This window comes from Zeugodacus cucurbitae, chromosome 4 (genome assembly GCF_028554725.1).
Source record: "Zeugodacus cucurbitae isolate PBARC_wt_2022May chromosome 4, idZeuCucr1.2, whole genome shotgun sequence".
In the NCBI taxonomy this organism is placed as follows: domain Eukaryota; kingdom Metazoa; phylum Arthropoda; class Insecta; order Diptera; family Tephritidae; genus Zeugodacus; species Zeugodacus cucurbitae.
The window spans coordinates 74786776-74805200 of NC_071669.1; the positions used below are offsets into that span (position 1 = coordinate 74786776).

General features: G+C 32.3%; 1 protein-coding gene across 7 annotated transcripts; it reads right to left on the reverse strand.

Moving 5' to 3' along the window:
* Positions 1–1872: 1872 nt before the first annotated feature.
* Positions 1873–17647, reverse strand: LOC105212964 (voltage-dependent calcium channel subunit alpha-2/delta-3). Of its 7 annotated transcripts, XM_011185376.3 has the most exons (24): positions 17242–17647; positions 17090–17171; positions 16501–16605; positions 15583–15850; positions 14608–14999; positions 12820–13269; positions 12603–12743; positions 12412–12495; positions 12091–12147; positions 10605–10685; positions 10333–10407; positions 10151–10258; positions 10015–10086; positions 9748–9950; positions 9314–9456; positions 8301–8354; positions 6513–6606; positions 5965–6012; positions 5702–5812; positions 5294–5412; positions 5083–5222; positions 3586–3810; positions 3014–3499; positions 1873–2937 (listed from the first exon to the last, which is right to left on the reverse strand). In XM_011185376.3, the coding sequence occupies exons 1-24, from the start codon at positions 17340–17342 to the stop codon at positions 2839–2841; spliced, it is 3738 nt and encodes a 1245-aa protein (XP_011183678.1). In that variant the 5' UTR covers positions 17343–17647; the 3' UTR covers positions 1873–2838. The 7 variants fall into 7 exon arrangements, with proteins under 7 accessions (XP_011183678.1, XP_054084710.1, XP_054084709.1 ...); XM_054228735.1 differs by lacking the exon at positions 12091–12147; XM_054228734.1 differs by lacking the exon at positions 8301–8354.
* Positions 17648–18425: the final 778 nt, after the last annotated feature.

Consider the following 18425-nt stretch of genomic DNA (forward strand, 5'->3'; position numbering starts at 1 on the left):
TGGCCCCGACCCTAAGTAAGTTTTATGTGAATATCTCGCAAATCAATAAACTTTCTGCAGTCATTTCTCTTACGTACCCCATTACACACCATAAAAATTGATATAATGGGCCACTCCCACCTCCCATAACTCAATTTTGATTTCCATCTGATTCCTTCACTTTATAATGTATACTTGAGGATAGCGGAATAAAACTTAATACTGCATATCATCTGTGGCTTCACTTGTGGAAAAATTCTCGAAATCGGACTATAACTTTTCAAGGCCCCGGATGTCGAACGTCATGAACTCAACACCTAAGGGTAATTTTTAATCGAAAATATGGGTAAATCTCTCAAATAATTTAATGTAATTCAGAGGCAATTTTTTTCTTCTGATAGTGTGTCTCTGTTTCAAAAATTATTAAAATCGGGTCACAATTTCTCGTAGTTCCTAATTATAGTTTTTCATAAATACGGTGGGCTTTATTCCGCATATATTGGTTAATATGTGATATATCTTAGCAAGATATAGTGTACCTTGGTGGTGAAAATTAGTGAAATCGATTCAGGAATTACCTCAGCCCTCAGCCAGTATATATGATGATTTTCGTTATTCTATTGAACTTTATGCCGAATATATGGGTCTATTGTGTGTTATCTTAATAAAACTATATCAATAAATTGCGAGAGTATAAAATGTTCCGTTGCACTCGAACTTAGCCTTTCCTTACTTGTTTTCCTTTAAGGGCAGAAAGAAAGCTTGTTTGGGAGGTTCTTTTGCATGCACCTCATAATCCAGACCAGCACCAAATGATTATTACCTCTTCCTGTCTATGGCGAATGCTATTATGAAAATTCGTCTCTAGAGAAACTTTTAATAATAGACTCTCCCAGTTTTTTGCCAATATGTATATTATCTTCAAAATCTCAACAAGTTGTTGAACAAAACTGTGTATATTTGAAATAAATCAGATCAAAAATAATAAATTTCTTCATACTAGACTTAATATTATCGTCGTGAGGAATTATTGGTTCAGGCAAATTTGAATCAAACTGTGTTTATAAGGTGTACAGAAGAATTAATATTTTAGGCTTTTTTAGAAATCAAGAAAATAAAAAAAAGATTTAAGTGTAATTCAAAAGAAGTAGAAATAATCGGCTAAGAATCGGCCAAATATGGCCGATGCCGATGCTGAAATTTGTGGCCGTACGCTACATATATATCTGTAAATTTGACTATGAAACACGTATACAAAGGTGTCTAAATGAAATACTAATGCGTAATAAGTGTTTCTAAATAAAGCTTTCTATGTTCGAAATACACTTTCAATTTGACGCTGGTGGAGAAACAATGATTTCGTAATTTTATATCAGATTGAAAGTAGTGTATATTTTATTAACGTAAAGTTTTAAGTGACTACAAATTGGACTGGTAAACACTGTTTTTCTCAGACGAACTTTGTGATGATTGTTGTTTTACGTCATTAATAAAATTAAAAGAAATTTAAAATTTTTCAAAGTTGATAAACTTTCCACGACTCATAGATGTCGCTAATTTCAAAATAATTCTATCCGTTGGTGAATAAGTTGCGGAATTTTAAAAGAAATGGTTTGTTTTAAATAAGTATTTTAGGGAGAAGAGACAAAAACACACTAACAAAATATAATTTTAAATGTTAATTAGCGATATGAAGTTACACCCCGACAAAGCGAAAGTATTTTAAATGAACTTATAATGTTATATAAAGCTTAAAAGTATCTACATACGTTGTATTAGTTCCTCAGAGTTCACAAGATTCGCTTATGTGAAATTAATTACTAAATAGACCAACAACAACCAAAATTATAATGCTAAATTAACACTATAAAAAATGTTTACTTTCAAACAGTGGAGTTTATTTGAATTATACACGTTCTTTTAATGTAATTTTACAATTTATTAATATAATAAATAAGGTAATAATTATTTGCTATCCTTTATATGTAGTATATTTTCCAAGTTTTTATGGTAGAAGCTTTAGCACATTGACAAAAGAGTTTCATATTGATTTCACTTTATGTTTCCTTCCATTGGATATTATTCAATTACAAATTTGAATTTGTATTTGTATGTATTAAGCCCAATATTCCAACACAAATATGTTGGAGCTTATACGAAGTTTTTGAAGATATTCTCTGTTTTCCGTATATTTATCTTAAATTTCTCAGGTGTGCAGGTACGCCTTAAGGTTGAATGCTTGTTTAGTGTTGTTCTTGAGAATGAGTTGGATTTTTTTAAGTTGTTAATTATGTTCTAATGCACTTTAATAAATTTTCTATAATTGTAATAAGATAGACTAATAAAACTATTTATGACTATTTTAATAATTGTCGAAAGTTTTCGTCTATTTGTATATGCATGTATGCATGTATCTGTTTAATTGTTTTCAAACAAATTGTATATATCAAATATAACAAAACCGCTTCAAAAGCCACATTGATCATGTTCTAATATGATCAAGTTTTATAATATACAATATTCTTATAATACATATTTTTACAAATTTACTTACACCCTTGTATATATTCACAAAGTTTACAAAATGGTAATTTAGCTGTTTGGGAAAAATTCATACGCACGTGATTGAACTAAGTGTGAGATTTTCATTTAACCATCTTTCAACAAAAACCATACCAATTACTCGCGTAAATATCATAATTAGCTACCAATGTTTCCTTGTATAATCTATTCAACCATGTGGAGAGGCTTAATAGTATTCCAGGCAATATTAATTTTGAGTTAGCCTTTGAGCTAAGTAAACCTTTGAACCTAATCCAAAATGTGCAGACAATATTTTGAATTTGAAATAGGAAAACGTTATTGTTTCAGTGATCGGCTCAATAATATACAGAGTATCATTAGAATCACGTTAATGCGTATTCTTGCGGCATTACCACACAATTTGATTGTACTTTCCTAATTAATTCATAAATAAACAAAGAGAAATTAATTAATTATTTCATTTCTTGAATATATAGTACTTAGTACTTACATTTATATGCCTGTTTATGCAACTGACCGGACGCACCCTTGAAAATTCCCGATCGTTCTTATAGCAGGCGAATGTTTGATTCTTATCGAGGGGGTATGGAATGGGGACTGGATTAACAGTCAACTGTATGGACGGGTCCCGTGGACATCGCTGATCGATTACCAACAATATCATATTGCTATTAGGGATCGGCAGCACTACAAATGGCCGTTCGCATGCATGGGCTGTCATATTGTAAACCACGTTATCCTTTTCATTGTACATTAGATAAAGGTGGCGTTGCATGTCGCACGATTTGAGCCGTGTGCGATGCAGCATCACCAAACGGATCCAGTCGGTGCTTTTCGAGTTGCTTGGGTAGTCGTTCATGTCTTCATCTATGTAAGGGTCTATAAATTCGGCAATGGCCACATTGGTGAGTTGCACAATATACCACAACACCGTATGGAACAGCCATTTGAGCGCACGCAGGAGGTGGAAGAGGGGCTGTAGAAATAAAATATGACCGTATGTTTAAATTTAATATGTATATTTGCATCATGTTAGGTTTTATTCATAAGTAAAACACTTACGGATAGTAAGTTGTTTGATGCGTTAATATCACCACTGGATTCAAAGCAAACTGCTTGATAATCATATACAGTGACACGTTTGAAGACTTTCTCTTCTACTAAACGCGACATAATACCACCGTTAATTTCCCCAAAGAACTTGCCCGTCTCTTGACGATATGGAGAGATAATAATAAAACCATTGTTGTCAATAATGTAGCATTCTCGATCCTCTACAGCACACCCCTACAAAAGATATACGAGCATTATAATTAGTGGGAACACATATACATATACATATGTATTAGGGCTCTTATTCGATTAGTCGAATACCAACCAAGAGCTCTAATATGTACCTCAAACGAATAATTAAATTTTTTTGTAAAACTATTGTAGGTGTATTAATTTAATGAATTATTAAAGAGTTGATCAGATTCATTTAACTTTAAGCCTAAAATGACTCGTGGTACTAATTTGTAAGCCAAGGGACAAGGAATAATCATAGAAGTGCATAAAAGCGGTTCCAAAATGCGTCTAGATCAAAGCAATATCGAAAATATATATGAAAACTTCTTAAAAACCCTATAATTATGGTACAGTGTGACGCAGCGGACGGAAAACAACATTGATGATCGATGAAAAAGGATGATTCGACGGCTAGCAGTTGCGGACTTGATAAGCAGTGGTCAAATAAGGATCTAGTTTAGACTGCAAATCACAATAAATATAATTTTTCAAATTATACAATCAGTATCTCGAACACACCTCCATGGTACATTTGAGAATTGCAAATAAATACAAATCTGGGACGATAAGAAATATTGGAGAGATTCGCAACAGGAACGTCGGTCCTGCTACAAGCGAGGTTTTGGAAGCGGTACCTTGATTTCATGTGCTGCATTTTGCTGCAGTGTAAAGACATATACATATTTTATATCCACTGAAATGAATGCTTATATTTATGGCATATAACTGGAAATATCAGCAGATAACGCTTCAATCCACACGAAGAACAGCTTTAACGACCGGAAAATTCTCGTATCAATGTGCAGCATTGAGTTCAAACCTAAATCATATTAAGGATCTCTGGGGATCCTCTCTGCTACTATTTTCCAAAACGGAAAGCAATTTGAGACAGTACGTCAACATAAATAAGTCATAGTGCAAGAATTTGCCAATATTTACATAACTATTCGATTTCTGATCAAGGGGCTTAACTTAGTTTTAAAATATAAGGAAAATGCTACTGACTATTAAAAGAAACATTTCTTTCAGTTAAACTCGAATGTATAGGATTTACTGGTAAAACTAGTAAAATGCACATATAAATATATACTATAACACTAAACATACATTATGTTTTATACTTAAAAAAAAAATTTTATTTTTTTGTTTTTTTTTATAGGATTATTTCAATTTGATTGTTTACTATCCGTATAACTTATAGTCGAATATGAATAATAAAATTAGAGGAATTCAAATTCATCAAATGATCGAGATTTACAATGAAGTACTTACATTGCCTGTAATATTTCGGAAAAGCTTTTCCAGCGCAGAATGATGAAATTGAAATCCTACAACGGCGGCAGGGGCGGATTTGGCACCTTCGGTGTGGAAGACAGCGTTGCTTGCCGTCACTGTGATTTCATCTCCAAGATCTAACCAAAAATTCAAATTTTTCACAAATAAAAAACAAATAGCAAATTTTAAATGGGGGCAAAAATATCACCTCCTGCATCGAATGGCACTGAATATACGAAACTATCCTTGTGCACAAAATGCTGATCCACTGCACGTTTGTACCACATCTCGTCTATAGCATGTTTATTTTGCTCACTAAATGTCTCGCTGAATTCAATAAAAAAATAAACAAATTTTTTATTGAAACTGTAAAGTCAATCGAAGGGACGAAAATATTATAAGTTCTTATATATGGTCTAGAAGAAGTTATAGATTGATTTCACTTCATTTTATTCATATTTTTTAAATATTGACTAATGTTTACGGTACAAAACTTACTGAAGAAACGGGAAGCATTGTTGGAAACATATGTATATCTCTACCTCTTTTAAGATGTATTCGTTCATAAGAAACTGTTCATAAACTTATGCATGTTTAACATGTGCGTATTACTTACCCAGTGCCCGCTTCCTCAGCCATATTGGAATGAAACTCTTGCCATCGTGTTAAGCCGCTGTGTGTTGCCAAGAATGCCACTGTTATGCCGAACCGTTGTTTAAATTCATTTCTGTCGAATAGAAACACATTAGAAAGTTTCCCAATTCAAAGGTATTTTGTATTGTAATTTATAAATGTGCATATGAGTGCATGTCCACATTATCATTATTATCGCACATATAAGTATGTATGTATGCAGTTAGATTCTATTCCATATGTTACCTTGGCAACAAACCCATTAACACGGCAATTGGGCTTGAAGCGCTTGTGCTAATCCAGATACATATTTATAATTAGGTATGTATGTATATATTTAGCAAAGAAGTGCATATTTGTATAATGAGGTGGAAGAAATGTTAATACGTGTAATAAAAAATAAAAAAAAATCACATAGAAAACGGAGGGAAGACATTTTTTTGCAGAGAAAAAGAAACACAGTAATTTAAACGGTCGATGTATATAGTATGTAGGCATGTAGTTAGGCACGCATGTAACATGCTCGGAGATACCATGGAAGTATACGTGTATGTATGTACATATGTATGTTATATAGGATATCATTTATGATTTTATTGATTATGTGCTCGTAAATATTTGTATGAAGTAATTAAATAAATAAGCTGTATATACATATATATATATATATGCTATGCTATATGTATGTATGTATATAGTATATTCTACGCATATAGTTTAGATTTATACATATGTAAGTGTTTGTAATTCGTTTGATATGATGATTCTATAGTTCATTAAATCTTTCTTCTTACCCTTTGTCATCCTTGGAATTGAAACTTGTGTTTCTCGAAAACCATTCGGTAACCCGTGCATCAAAGACTAGAGATTGCATGAGCTGACGATCACCTGGAATTAATATATAAATTAAAGTAATAAAAATCGATTTTAGGATGATTTCTCAAGTATTTCTTTTTCTTATTTGTTAATGGTCTATGTAAATAGTTATTAATTGAATTAAGTACGCATATAGTTGGATGTGACGGGTATTTAGTTTAGTAACAAAACTACTCATACTTTTACTTTACAATTGAAAATGAGCAAACGTTTTTTATATGCTATTAAAATATGGTTTTTAAACTTCCAGTATAGTGAGTACTTCTTCAAGATTTAATATTTGGGACAGTTCTGAAAACATTAAATCGTCGTTAGTGCAGGTGAAAAAATAAAGAAATTGAGTTGTGATAAAAATTTGTATTCAAAACAAATGTGAAACTCATGAATGCGATTTCGTCAATCAACTTACAATGTGTAACATGCAAAATTCGTATATTGGCAACTCCTCAGCTAACAATATCAGGCTTGTGAAAAATTTCGATTTCAGTAAATAAATAACAACGAAAAACTAAAGTTGTTCAATGGAATCGCAATAAAAATAAGTATTTACTTCAACAAATTCTTGTACCAACTTGATTTTATACAAAAGGTTGAATAATGTTTGTTTTCTGGATTTTCCAAGACACCAAGTAATAAGCAGAAAACTAGATGTCCTACTATTGCAACATTTTATATGCTTCCTTGATGCTATAAAGCTCGTTTGTATTGAAACAGGGTACCATTATAGTTATAGTATTTTGAAAAAACGAAAAAAAAATTATAATTATCGATGAGTGTTATTCGGGTTCTGCTCAGGCGAAGTTCCGACCAAATGAAAGGGTTTAAACGGACATCAACAAAATTCCTAAATATTTTTGAATGGCACCACAATAACGACCAGACACCATGTCACAAATCAATGAAAATGGGGCTAAATTGTAAGAATTCCAAGGCTTTGAATTGCTTTCGCATGTATTTACATATGTATGTACTAATCTGGAAGTAAATTACTACAAACATAGTGTCGAAATGTTTGAAATCGCCTAACGGTATTCTTAATATCATAAAATATTTCGCTAAGTAAGAATTACAACATCCTTGTGACTCTTTATCCAACCTTTCCATATTAAATGGCGTTAAGTCAGTGCAATGCGAAAAAAATTATAATAATAAGCTTTTAATATTAATGTTTTCAATTAATAAAAAAATTTTTACAATTTTACCCCTTCTCTTTGCTTCTTATCCGTACTTCCTAAAGCATGCATACTTCGTGTTGTAAGCCCAATACTTTAACAAAATAAGTAGTATTTTTGGCAGGACATTTACAACCTATCATCAGATATGTATATTCTCAGTTAATATAGAATATATTTAATTTATGGGAAAGCCCGTCCGATTAGCGACCGTTATTTTTTTAACCAGCAATTAAAAAATAAAAATATTATATATGTACATACATGTCTGTGCATAGTTATCATAATTATGTGAATACATATGTATGTGGGGTGTTCGAATGAAAATTAATAGATAAATCAAATATTTGCTAAGAGTATGTGCTCTGGTGTGAATGCTCGTGAACGTATTGGAAAAATTGCTAACAAGTATGAATATGCGAATAATTGGCGAGTGCTTTTTAGTGAAATTTGTGATATAACTTAAAAACATTAGTTTAATACGTAATTTTTTACGAGCAATTACAAACAGAATCGAAACGAAATTTTACTCACAATAGTAACTTTCTTTATCGTTTATGGATGGTATGCGCCCGGAAGATGTGTTAGCTGTGGATTTGCATTTACATATGTAAATTATGATCATTACGATAAAAATTTTATACGGAAAACTTAACATGAAGAACAAACATACACACATGTAAGTAAATGTAGGTCAAGATGCACGACTTTACCTAATGTTACATGGAACTATTATATATGAAAAAATCAATCTAATCTGAGACTATTCATCCTCAGCGCTATATTAATTGTAGGTCGGTAAATTGTGAATTTGTATGTGCATCAGCGAAATAAATATTTGGGAATATCTAAAATAAACTTTTCGAAAAATTGAAACTCGGACGATACAGGTACCTAATCACCATATATTTCTATGGTAAAAACTTAACAAACCGAATTCAATGTATTCATTTCATCGGCACATTTACCGATTGTGTAGTAATCAATAATACAGTTAGCCGGAAGGTCCTCATACTCAGTGTTGGGAAACTGGTAAAATGTGAACCATATTCAAGTATTTTGAAGTAAAAAATTCGTTGTATGTAATTAATGCTCGAGTTATTTATTGTCGAGTAGAAAGATCTGATAGCATTCTATAGGAAGTAGACATGAGAAGAAGATTCCCATCTTCATATGGTGCTAAGAGTTTATCGCATGGATGCCCAATACGATCATATGCCGGGGAAATGTATCTTGCTCTCCACCAAATTCTGACATTATTAGAGGGTTAAAGGCCTTCCAATTCTTTCAAACAAAACTGTTTATGGAGGGATGACTATTAACCAGTTTTCACGTCGTTACATAACAAGAAGTCTTGCTAAAAATAGCTCTAGTTTTTTAACTGCATAAATCATTTAAATCAGGAGCAATTCCAGCTAAAAGCTGTTAGACTCACTCATTACAAATTTACAATTTGGATATTCACGGACTACTACTACCTTATTCGATCTCATGTATTGAATTATTTATTTTTTACTTATTAATTGTTATTTTTGGGATATACTTACAAAATAAAAGGGCAGCATGCTCAGGCGGCACCGCACTTCTACTTAGTGGCCACCTCCAACCAGGCTGTGACATTTTATTCAAAAACCAGACTAGCTCCTCTTCTGGTGTTGCAAAAGTTTTATTGTTGTGCTTGCAATACAACCTAAAAATAATGAAAAATTTACAGTAATTTTACAATAAATACAATTTCCTCATATATATATATATATATATATGTATATATGGTACACATGTAGATTTGAATGGTACATATTTAATAATAATATATAAAAATGCTAAAGAAACTAAATGTTGGGGCGATTGATTTTTAAGGTGAGTTTGAACCAAATCGAAATTTACTACAAAAAGCACATACTTATATGTACATATGTATATATATTGTATTGGAGTCAGTACTTCGGGCGGACCTTGCCAATCTAACGGCCTGACTTACCATGTTGGATGAATTCGCCAGCGTTTGCCACCAAAGTAGTTCAACAGGTTTTCACCTTTAATATTCATGCGGTGTATTTCATTTTCGGCTCGTATGGAAAGGCGATGTACACCGTATTGTTCGGGATATGTAATTACCAATGTAAACGGTGTATTAGGTATCGCTCTCCAATAATACTGACGTTTAATGCGAGCAACCCGTTTCTAAAGTGGAATTAAAAACATATATATAATTGTGATGGGTTAAGTTTTCTTAAAACTTGCTCACCATTTCGTCAAAATGATTTTTCACCAGCATCCACTTACTACCTGTTGATTGGTTTATTATGGAATCACGAATCTGAATATTATTTTTAAAATAAATATTTAACGGCAAAATCTTATTTTTTATTTGTAATAAATACCGTTAGTAGTACGGGATTGAAATCTCTTGCTGCTCGATCATCATCCAATAGCTCAACTTCTATCATATCTACGCTATTATAAGCCGGTTTTAATATATTGCCTTGGAACTAGAAGAGCAAAATAGGGAATCGTGAGCATTTGCTTTTTTTCGGTTTAATTGACTTATGACATTTTGACTTACAATTGGCCGAAAGTCTGGGTGAAATAGGATGTAACCATTGTTAGTGACAATAAATGCGTAGCCATTGACACCGAGCTATAATTCAATGGAAATTTATTTATCTTTAATTTTCAAATACACATGCACGTATGTGATATAGGATAGATATGTTAAGAAAATTAGACAAATTGATTTTTGACAACGGTTCAAAATATCACATATTGCACAATATTTAACGAAATACAATTATCAGAAGGATGTACATATGATAACTTTGCATCTGTAAAACTTACCAAAAATGGGGAGAGCATTCTCTTTATGTCTCTTATAGGTACATCCGTGCCCGCGACGCCCAGTAGATTGGCAATTTTGGTCTAGGGATACGTTTGCAATAAAGTTAGTCAAATAGAATATGAATAAAGAATCTTCTTCCTACTCAAGCTATTGGTATAAATAACAACAGGGAAATCTATCTACATTACATAAATATGTATGTTTGGACATAAGAATTCTGCACTTAAAATTATGTATATAAATCCACAGAAATTACCGTTATTATTATGTATAATTATGTAATTTATTGCAACAATTAAAAACCAATTTAGCGCATAACTCAATTTGACCGATTTATACAATCCTTTAGATTTGACACATGAAACAAATGTCTACCAATTAATAAAATAAGTTCAATGAAATATATCACTCTACAATACATACTGTTATAATATGACTTTATTAGTAAATATAAATGATTAATTAGAGTTGTAATATTGGAATATTTGAAACAATCAGTGAAATTACCAGCGCAAAAGATCTAGAACTATCAAAAAACTCAAGCATACAAAAGGAAACTAAAACTAATATTACATATAACCTAAATAAATTTCTATAATCTACCTATTAGTTATATTATTTATTAGGAACCATCACAGCGTAAATCAAATTTATTTCTCGCATTTGAATGAAGCTTTTTAATATTAGACTTTCACTTAGAATGATGTTGCTTGTGAAAACATCTCAAGGGAATCCTTTAAAAATTGTCTGCGTCTGTTTTTTTCGGTCAACGAGGTTTTCTATGAGAGCGGCACTATGAAAACTTCAAAATCGCAACACGTTGTCGAGCCAAGCAAAATCGAATCATTATAAATATATGGCAAATAAAATCTTCAATTTAAAGCTGTACTGTATTTCAGAAGGTGAATAGAAGAAATTTTATTTAAATGACATGCGAAAGAAGTACAAGGAATCGGCTTAGAATCAGCCAAATTTGGTCAATGCCGATGTCAGGACCGATTAATCGGTCGGTCTTTAATTATAAGTACCGTCTAAACTGGGCTCAGTCCACGCCCATGCATAAAACAACTAATATGTAATCGTTCTACCGTATTTATATTGGAAAAGAAAATAGCTGCTATATATCAAGATTAAATTTCTCCTACAATGCTTACTTTGTATACAGACATAGTCTATTACTTACATATACTGGTTATACTTTTGCTATTATCTTTTCTCTTAAATATGTATAATTGACGATGTGTACAGATAAATGTGTGTGTCTAATTTGTTCGTACTACAACAATTTTGGCAAATATTTACCAAGATTTTAATACTAACTAGGTATGTATAAATGTATGGATTGTATATGTTGTATTTAATATTCAAATACTGTTTATTAAACTTAAGACGAAACAATAATTGGTTTACGCTAACTTGGAACTTAGCAACGGATTTTTTACTACGCGAAATGAATCACAATTTGTTTTTTTATCACTCTAGTACCTCACGAGTTTGCAATTCCCACAGCGCCTCATTTATTAAAACCTCTTCGGTGATATTCTGTTTGTGTAATATTCGATTGGTTTGTTGATTAGTATATACAGTAGGTAAATTAGTATATTATGTACATACATATGAGCAGTTGCATATGTAATAAGTATGTAGAAGTAAATGTTATTAATTGCCATAATGAATATTTCGCTTTTTTGGATTTTCAAGATACAATTTTCGTTTTACCACTTTTGGAGGATAATTATTTTGTAATTTGAATCGAATTTCGGTAGATGAACCAATTTGAATTATGTAAAAATGTTAAATACTTACAGCATTCATGCGGCGATCATAAACTGGCATCGAGACAGTGGTCATAAATTGATATACATCCGATTCGAGGGGCTGATTCCAGGCCTTCGATAATGTATGCAGTTGGATGAAAATAGTTGTAAATTATTAATGAACAAGAAGAAGAAGCTTCTCAAAAAATAAAAACTAGTATAATTATTTGCTTGCAATACCGCTTTGTTACGAAGATAGATTCGTTTGTGTACTTCGTTTGGTTCCAGCATGCGAAAACCTTCCCGACGAAATTCCAAAACATCGTCGCGTTGATCGTCACATTGCTTCATCTCCCACATCCAGTCAGATATTTTTGGATCCTTAAATTATTATTATATGTATGCAGTAAACCTTCTGAAACGCATTGTTCCTATATATATTTTAGGACACACTTACAATGACGTCGGCATATACTTGAGTCCACACAACGGGATGATCATGTTTACCTAGAACCAGAGGCCTCGCCATCACTGGTATGTAATTAAGAACCATCTCGCGGACTTCCGCCATATCACTCAAGTGTACATAATAGCCTTGATTACTACAGGCCATCCACTGAATATCCTTAACATCTGCAACTTCTTTGCCAATAAGATAAGTGAAAACTCGGACCGGCATAAATGGTAGGTCTCGCCAATTGTATTGCTCGAAAACATCCTCATAGGTGAAAGGAGCGCCATCACTGACAATCATAATGGCTTGATTGCATTGCGCGCCGCGTTGTTCTGTGCGAAATTGTTCCAAAACGTCAAAAGCTTTCGTCAATGCAGCAGTGAAATTGGCAATGTTGGCAATTTTTATAGAGTCAACACCTTCCATGAGCTCTCGTATATTGCCAAGATTCGCCTGATGATCCGGGAAGAAATGAAAGATTAGTATGGGAAACGTGCAGATGTGAGTGAGGTGTGTAAATAAATAACAAATAATGTTGCATATGGACTCAAAAACGAAAAAAAGGAATTCAAATAAAAATTAAAAATCATATTCTTCAGTTTTGCCGAAGGTATTCTACCTTTCTTTAACATAAACACTAGTCTATTTTAAGTGAAAGCGTGTTCAATTTGAGCAACCTCTTTTATGTAAACTTTATATATGTTTATATACCTGACATTATTATTATAAAAATACCAACTAGATGTATTAATCGTAAAATGATATTGAAAAAAACAACGAAAGTATTTTTGGCTGGAATGAAATATGCAACTATATATCGAATTTAAGAAAGATATATCTTACTTATTGCCGTACAATCAGACAAACAGGCAAAGAGATTATCAGATCAGCTTTTATTACATAAGAAACAAATACAACTGTTTTGATTATAATAATATAATATAATTTTCCATTCCATTTCTTCAAATATCATATTTATTGTGTAAAGTCAACGGAACAGACGGAAATACGTATATTTGGTACCGGAAATTTTGTTTGTACCGATTGTACAGCTCACTAATATACACTGATATTTATACTCTGGCAACAAAGTTGCTAAAGAGAGTATTATAGTTTTGTTCACATAACGGTTGGTTATAAGTCCTAAAACTAAACGGGTTAGATATAGGATTATATATATCAAAATGATCAGGGTGACGAGTAAAGTTCAAATCCAGATGGCGTTAACCGAAAACATATAAAGACCTATAACTAAGCCATAAATTAAGCTAAGGAAAAAGTGTGTTATGAAGGATCGCACTAGGAAAGGGCGTATTTGGATGTACTTTTTTTGGGAAAATGGACGTGCTCCCGTCCCCTACTAAGTTTTTTGTACATATCTCGTAAATTACTAAAGCTATACCAAGGAACTATCTAGAGTCGTTTCTTTTAGGTACATCCTTATACGGTCCAAAAATGCAGGAAATCGGATTATAACCATGTCATGTTTCAATGGACTTTATACCATATACATATGTATATGCCGAATATGTGAGTCAAATTGTTTGTATATTAATAAAATTAAAAAAAAAAACAAATTGGGAGAGTATAAAATGTTCGGTGACACACGAACTTGTGCCTTCCTTACTGGTTTTCTTGGAAGTTGGAATATGTAATCGTAAGTAATTTTAGCACCTTATATTCTACTATGTTGTGAATGTGGAGCCCACATATATGTTATTTAATGAATATGAAAATATATGTGAGTATGGTTAAAATACATAATTGATAATAAGAATAAAAAATCAATACTTGAACTAGTGTCTCCTCAAAACATTTGACGGCTGGCTCTACATATTTCCCAAAGGTGAAGATGTTCACAAAGTCATTGGTACCCAACGTATCAAGTATTGTATTCACAACCTTCTTTGCGATATCTAGCCTCTGTCCTTTCATAGAGCCCGAGCTGTCCAATAGAATGATGATATCCTTAGGGCTTGTCGCTGCCTCCATATACCATGAACGCAGTCGGCAATCATACAAATCGACTGGTTTGGCTTTCCACTTGGCTGCCGGGAATTGGCGCATGAAACCAGTCGAGCTGCCATAAAATTGCCAAGACAATGTTGGATCATTTTTGTAATTATCACGAAATATTTGATCTAAATTCTCCGACCATTGAATTGATTTGATGACTTCCTTTGCTGATGGGCCCGATTACAAAAGACGAATTACATTTCCAGATTCACAATTTTCGTGACATACATATGTAGGTGTTAATGTATAATTATTGATGAATGTGTTACAGGAATGTGTGTTGCAAGTGATCATTTTTATGGGAAGAGAAATTTGTTTATGTTAAGTTTTAGTTTTGTGTTTTACGATTGTAAGAAGAATTGAAAATAATTGATAAAATGGTATTGAATGTTGTTAGCATCTCGTCCTGAACGGGCGAAATGTCAATGACTAGTCTTAGTCTCGATCTCAACTTTGGTCAGAATCATTTACGCAGTCACTTTGGTGTATTTTAAAGCTTGTTAAGCTTTTAGATAAATTATATATAATTACAGAGGCGTTAAGGTACAGTATGAACACGAAATATGTCTGCGCAAGACTTCCTGACGAAATTGTTTTCGTTTTTGATCGCAGGTATGCTTTTAGAAATACACTACATTAAGTACTGCATTCGAAAAAGCTTGAAGGATTAATGAATTATTCATTGTCAGATGTATGAATGCACATAAAATTCACAAATAAAGAAAGAAAGAAAGTCAATGGAAATCAAACCTCGATCGAAAACGTTCAAGGGCACATGCACTGAACTGACGCTCAGATTAACTGGCGTATTGAAAAATTCAGCTTTCGGTGTTAGAACAATCTCTTTTGGTGGTACAAAGATGTGCGGTTCACCCATATCATCTAGTTCACGAGGCGCTGGTGTTGGTATTGGGTCATCAGGTTCTCTCATGTCCTTAGCGTTATAATAGGAAAAATACAGATCCTCCTTCTCGTTTTGATGCGACAGCGCAGTGTTTTCTGCTGTATCCATTATTCGCTTAAGATAATATACATAATTCTATTAGAATTGACAAATTCAGTTTCATATGAATGGGTATGTATGTACATAAGTATATAAAGTGGAATTTCCATAACTGGAAGTATAAGTCGAAGATCAAATTTCATACAAATTTGCTTCCATAACTCAAACTTATATAACTCGAACTCTTAAATCAGCAATAGAAGTCAAATTTCTTAGAAATTTCCTTTTATAAATCGAACTTTTCGACCAGGGCATAATACAAAATTTAAAATTTTACTTTCAAGGGACAATTTATAGGAGTCCGCATGTTAGTATGGAGGCGAACAAAAAATATGATATTACATATGATAAAAATATGAGATACAGACGTCAAGAGCCAAACAATAGCAAAGTGCAACAAACAAAATTACAGAAAACATCTTTTAACGTACATATGTACATAAAACTGTATGCAAAGTAAATAACTAAAACTGTGGGTAAATCTATATTTTACAGCTTTTTGAAAAATTTATGTTTTAATGCAAATTTCTATAACTCGAAGTCTCTCTAACTCGAAGTTTTTTATGGATTATGGTGATTCGAGTTAGAGAAGTTCCACTGTATATCAAGTAAATGAGAAATATGTATATGTATGCACATATGTGATTAATTTATTTATTTCTTACCCGAACTGCGCTAATCTTTAAATCCATCATCATTTTTACATCATGCGCCATATTTTCCACAATTTTGGCTCCTGATCGTGATACTACTTGTGCTTCTTTGAAACTCTTTTCGTGAAATCGTACAATTAATTAATAACGTTTCATGTAAAGACAATAATACATATATTATATACATAAAACTAGAAATATTATATCATAATAGTTATATATGTAAGTATATATTGTTTGCATGTTCGTTTAAATTTTTGACGTAAAAAATCAGTTGCTTTTTATGAATCGCACTCCCTGATACCACAAATCAAAACTAACTTAAAATATTTACTTACAAATGTACAAACACACGAGTATGTACATTCATATGTACTATGTAATCGAAATGTTAAGCCCCTACTTTTTCTAATGATGATTTTAAGGAGAGAACATTCAAACGTGATATTTGCATCAGTCTCCTTATTATTGACCCACAGAACACAAATACTTCATAAATTACAGACGGCATCATCTATGAGCATTTAACTCATTTTCTTCGTACGTACATTATGTGTAAAATCAATAGTCTAATGGTAACATGCTCAGACCTTAGGTTTACCTCTTGAACTTCCTTTCTTCTCGTAATAAAGTCACCCAGATGGAACAATTCCATGCCTAATTTGTCAGCCCAGGAATTCACACTGCGTTGAATTAGATAAGAATAATATTATTAATGAGAGGCTCATTACTGCAGCGATAACATTCACTCACAGATTGTAATTGATTTTTTCTCCTGGTACAAAATTAGCACCGTTAGAGTAAAACACAAAGAAGCATATTAACGTATAATATATTCGCGTTTTGCAATCCATTTTATTTTTTCTTAATAAGTTTTGAATCCGTCGATTTTGTCTAATACATTTACCAAATTAAGAATTTTCTTCATAACATCCCGTCACTCCGTTATTAAATATTACAATAATACTTTATTATTAGCTCAGAGAAGTTTCCATTTATCATAAATTATAAATAACTGTAGATAATTATTATGATAATTTTGGTTATTTTAACGTCCTATCTATAGCTGCAATATATTAAAATAATCTTATAATAAATTATCTGCAGAAAAAAATTGTGTCTACACCGTTTTCCACAAAATTCGCGAATCTTTGTAATATTGGTGATTTCGTCACATAAAAGCTATGTGTTACAGAAGGAAAAATAGAGTTCTACGGAAGTTGATACGGTGCAACCTTTCTAATGAATCAGTGCGCATGCTCCAACTAAAATATGCGCCTGCGGTTAATGACTGTTTACAATTGCTTGCCATATGACCGGCATAGTGGCAAACGCAACAAGTGGTTGTTTACTGTAGACACCAAATGATGCAGTACATGCATACATACATACGTATTTGGGTAAACGCTTGCATATGTGGGTCATAGTCGGCATATTTGTTACACTTTCAGTAAACTTGGGAAAATTGTCATTTATAAATATAAACAATATCGTGGACATGCGCATAAGACATATTATGTGCCTATATACTATATATGTATGTTGGAACAGTAATGAATGAATTTCTAGGATGCATGGACATCAACAAACAGGGCTGCAAACTGCTGCGAAAATCAGTGGTCGAGCCACTCAGAAAAAAACTTGTTCCGGTCCAAGAACCAGGTTTATGAGTACCTCTGAACCACGGTCCAGTGCCAATAGATCAGTTATGTAAGTGGTATTAAAAAAGGAAAAGGATTTCATGCTGATGCGTAGAGAAATAAACCGTGAAATATGCCGTTATTAAACTTGTTTTGTTGCATTATTTTTTTAACCACAGCAACGATACATCTCAGTTGTGCCAGAATTAGGCATGATTTTTTTCAGAAAGAAAGGCATATTTTGTGTTAGAAAGATATTTGTGAAAAGGGTATTAAATTTTTCATGTTGCATTTTTC

What these genes read in the sequence shown, in the direction of transcription:
- LOC105212964 (XM_011185376.3), bottom strand. Translation starts at nt 17,342, where the DNA reads ATGGATTGCAAAACGCGAATATATTATACGTTAATATGCTTCTTTGTG. An exon ending in TTGAGGAGACACTAGTTCAA is followed by an intron (nt 13,270 to 14,607) that starts GTATTGATTTTT and finishes CCGGATCATCAG; the next exon opens with GCGAATCTTGGCAATATACG. An exon ending in GCTGAGGAAGCGGGCACTGG is followed by an intron (nt 5,413 to 5,701) that starts GTAAGTAATACG and finishes TATTGAATTCAG; the next exon opens with CGAGACATTTAGTGAGCAAA.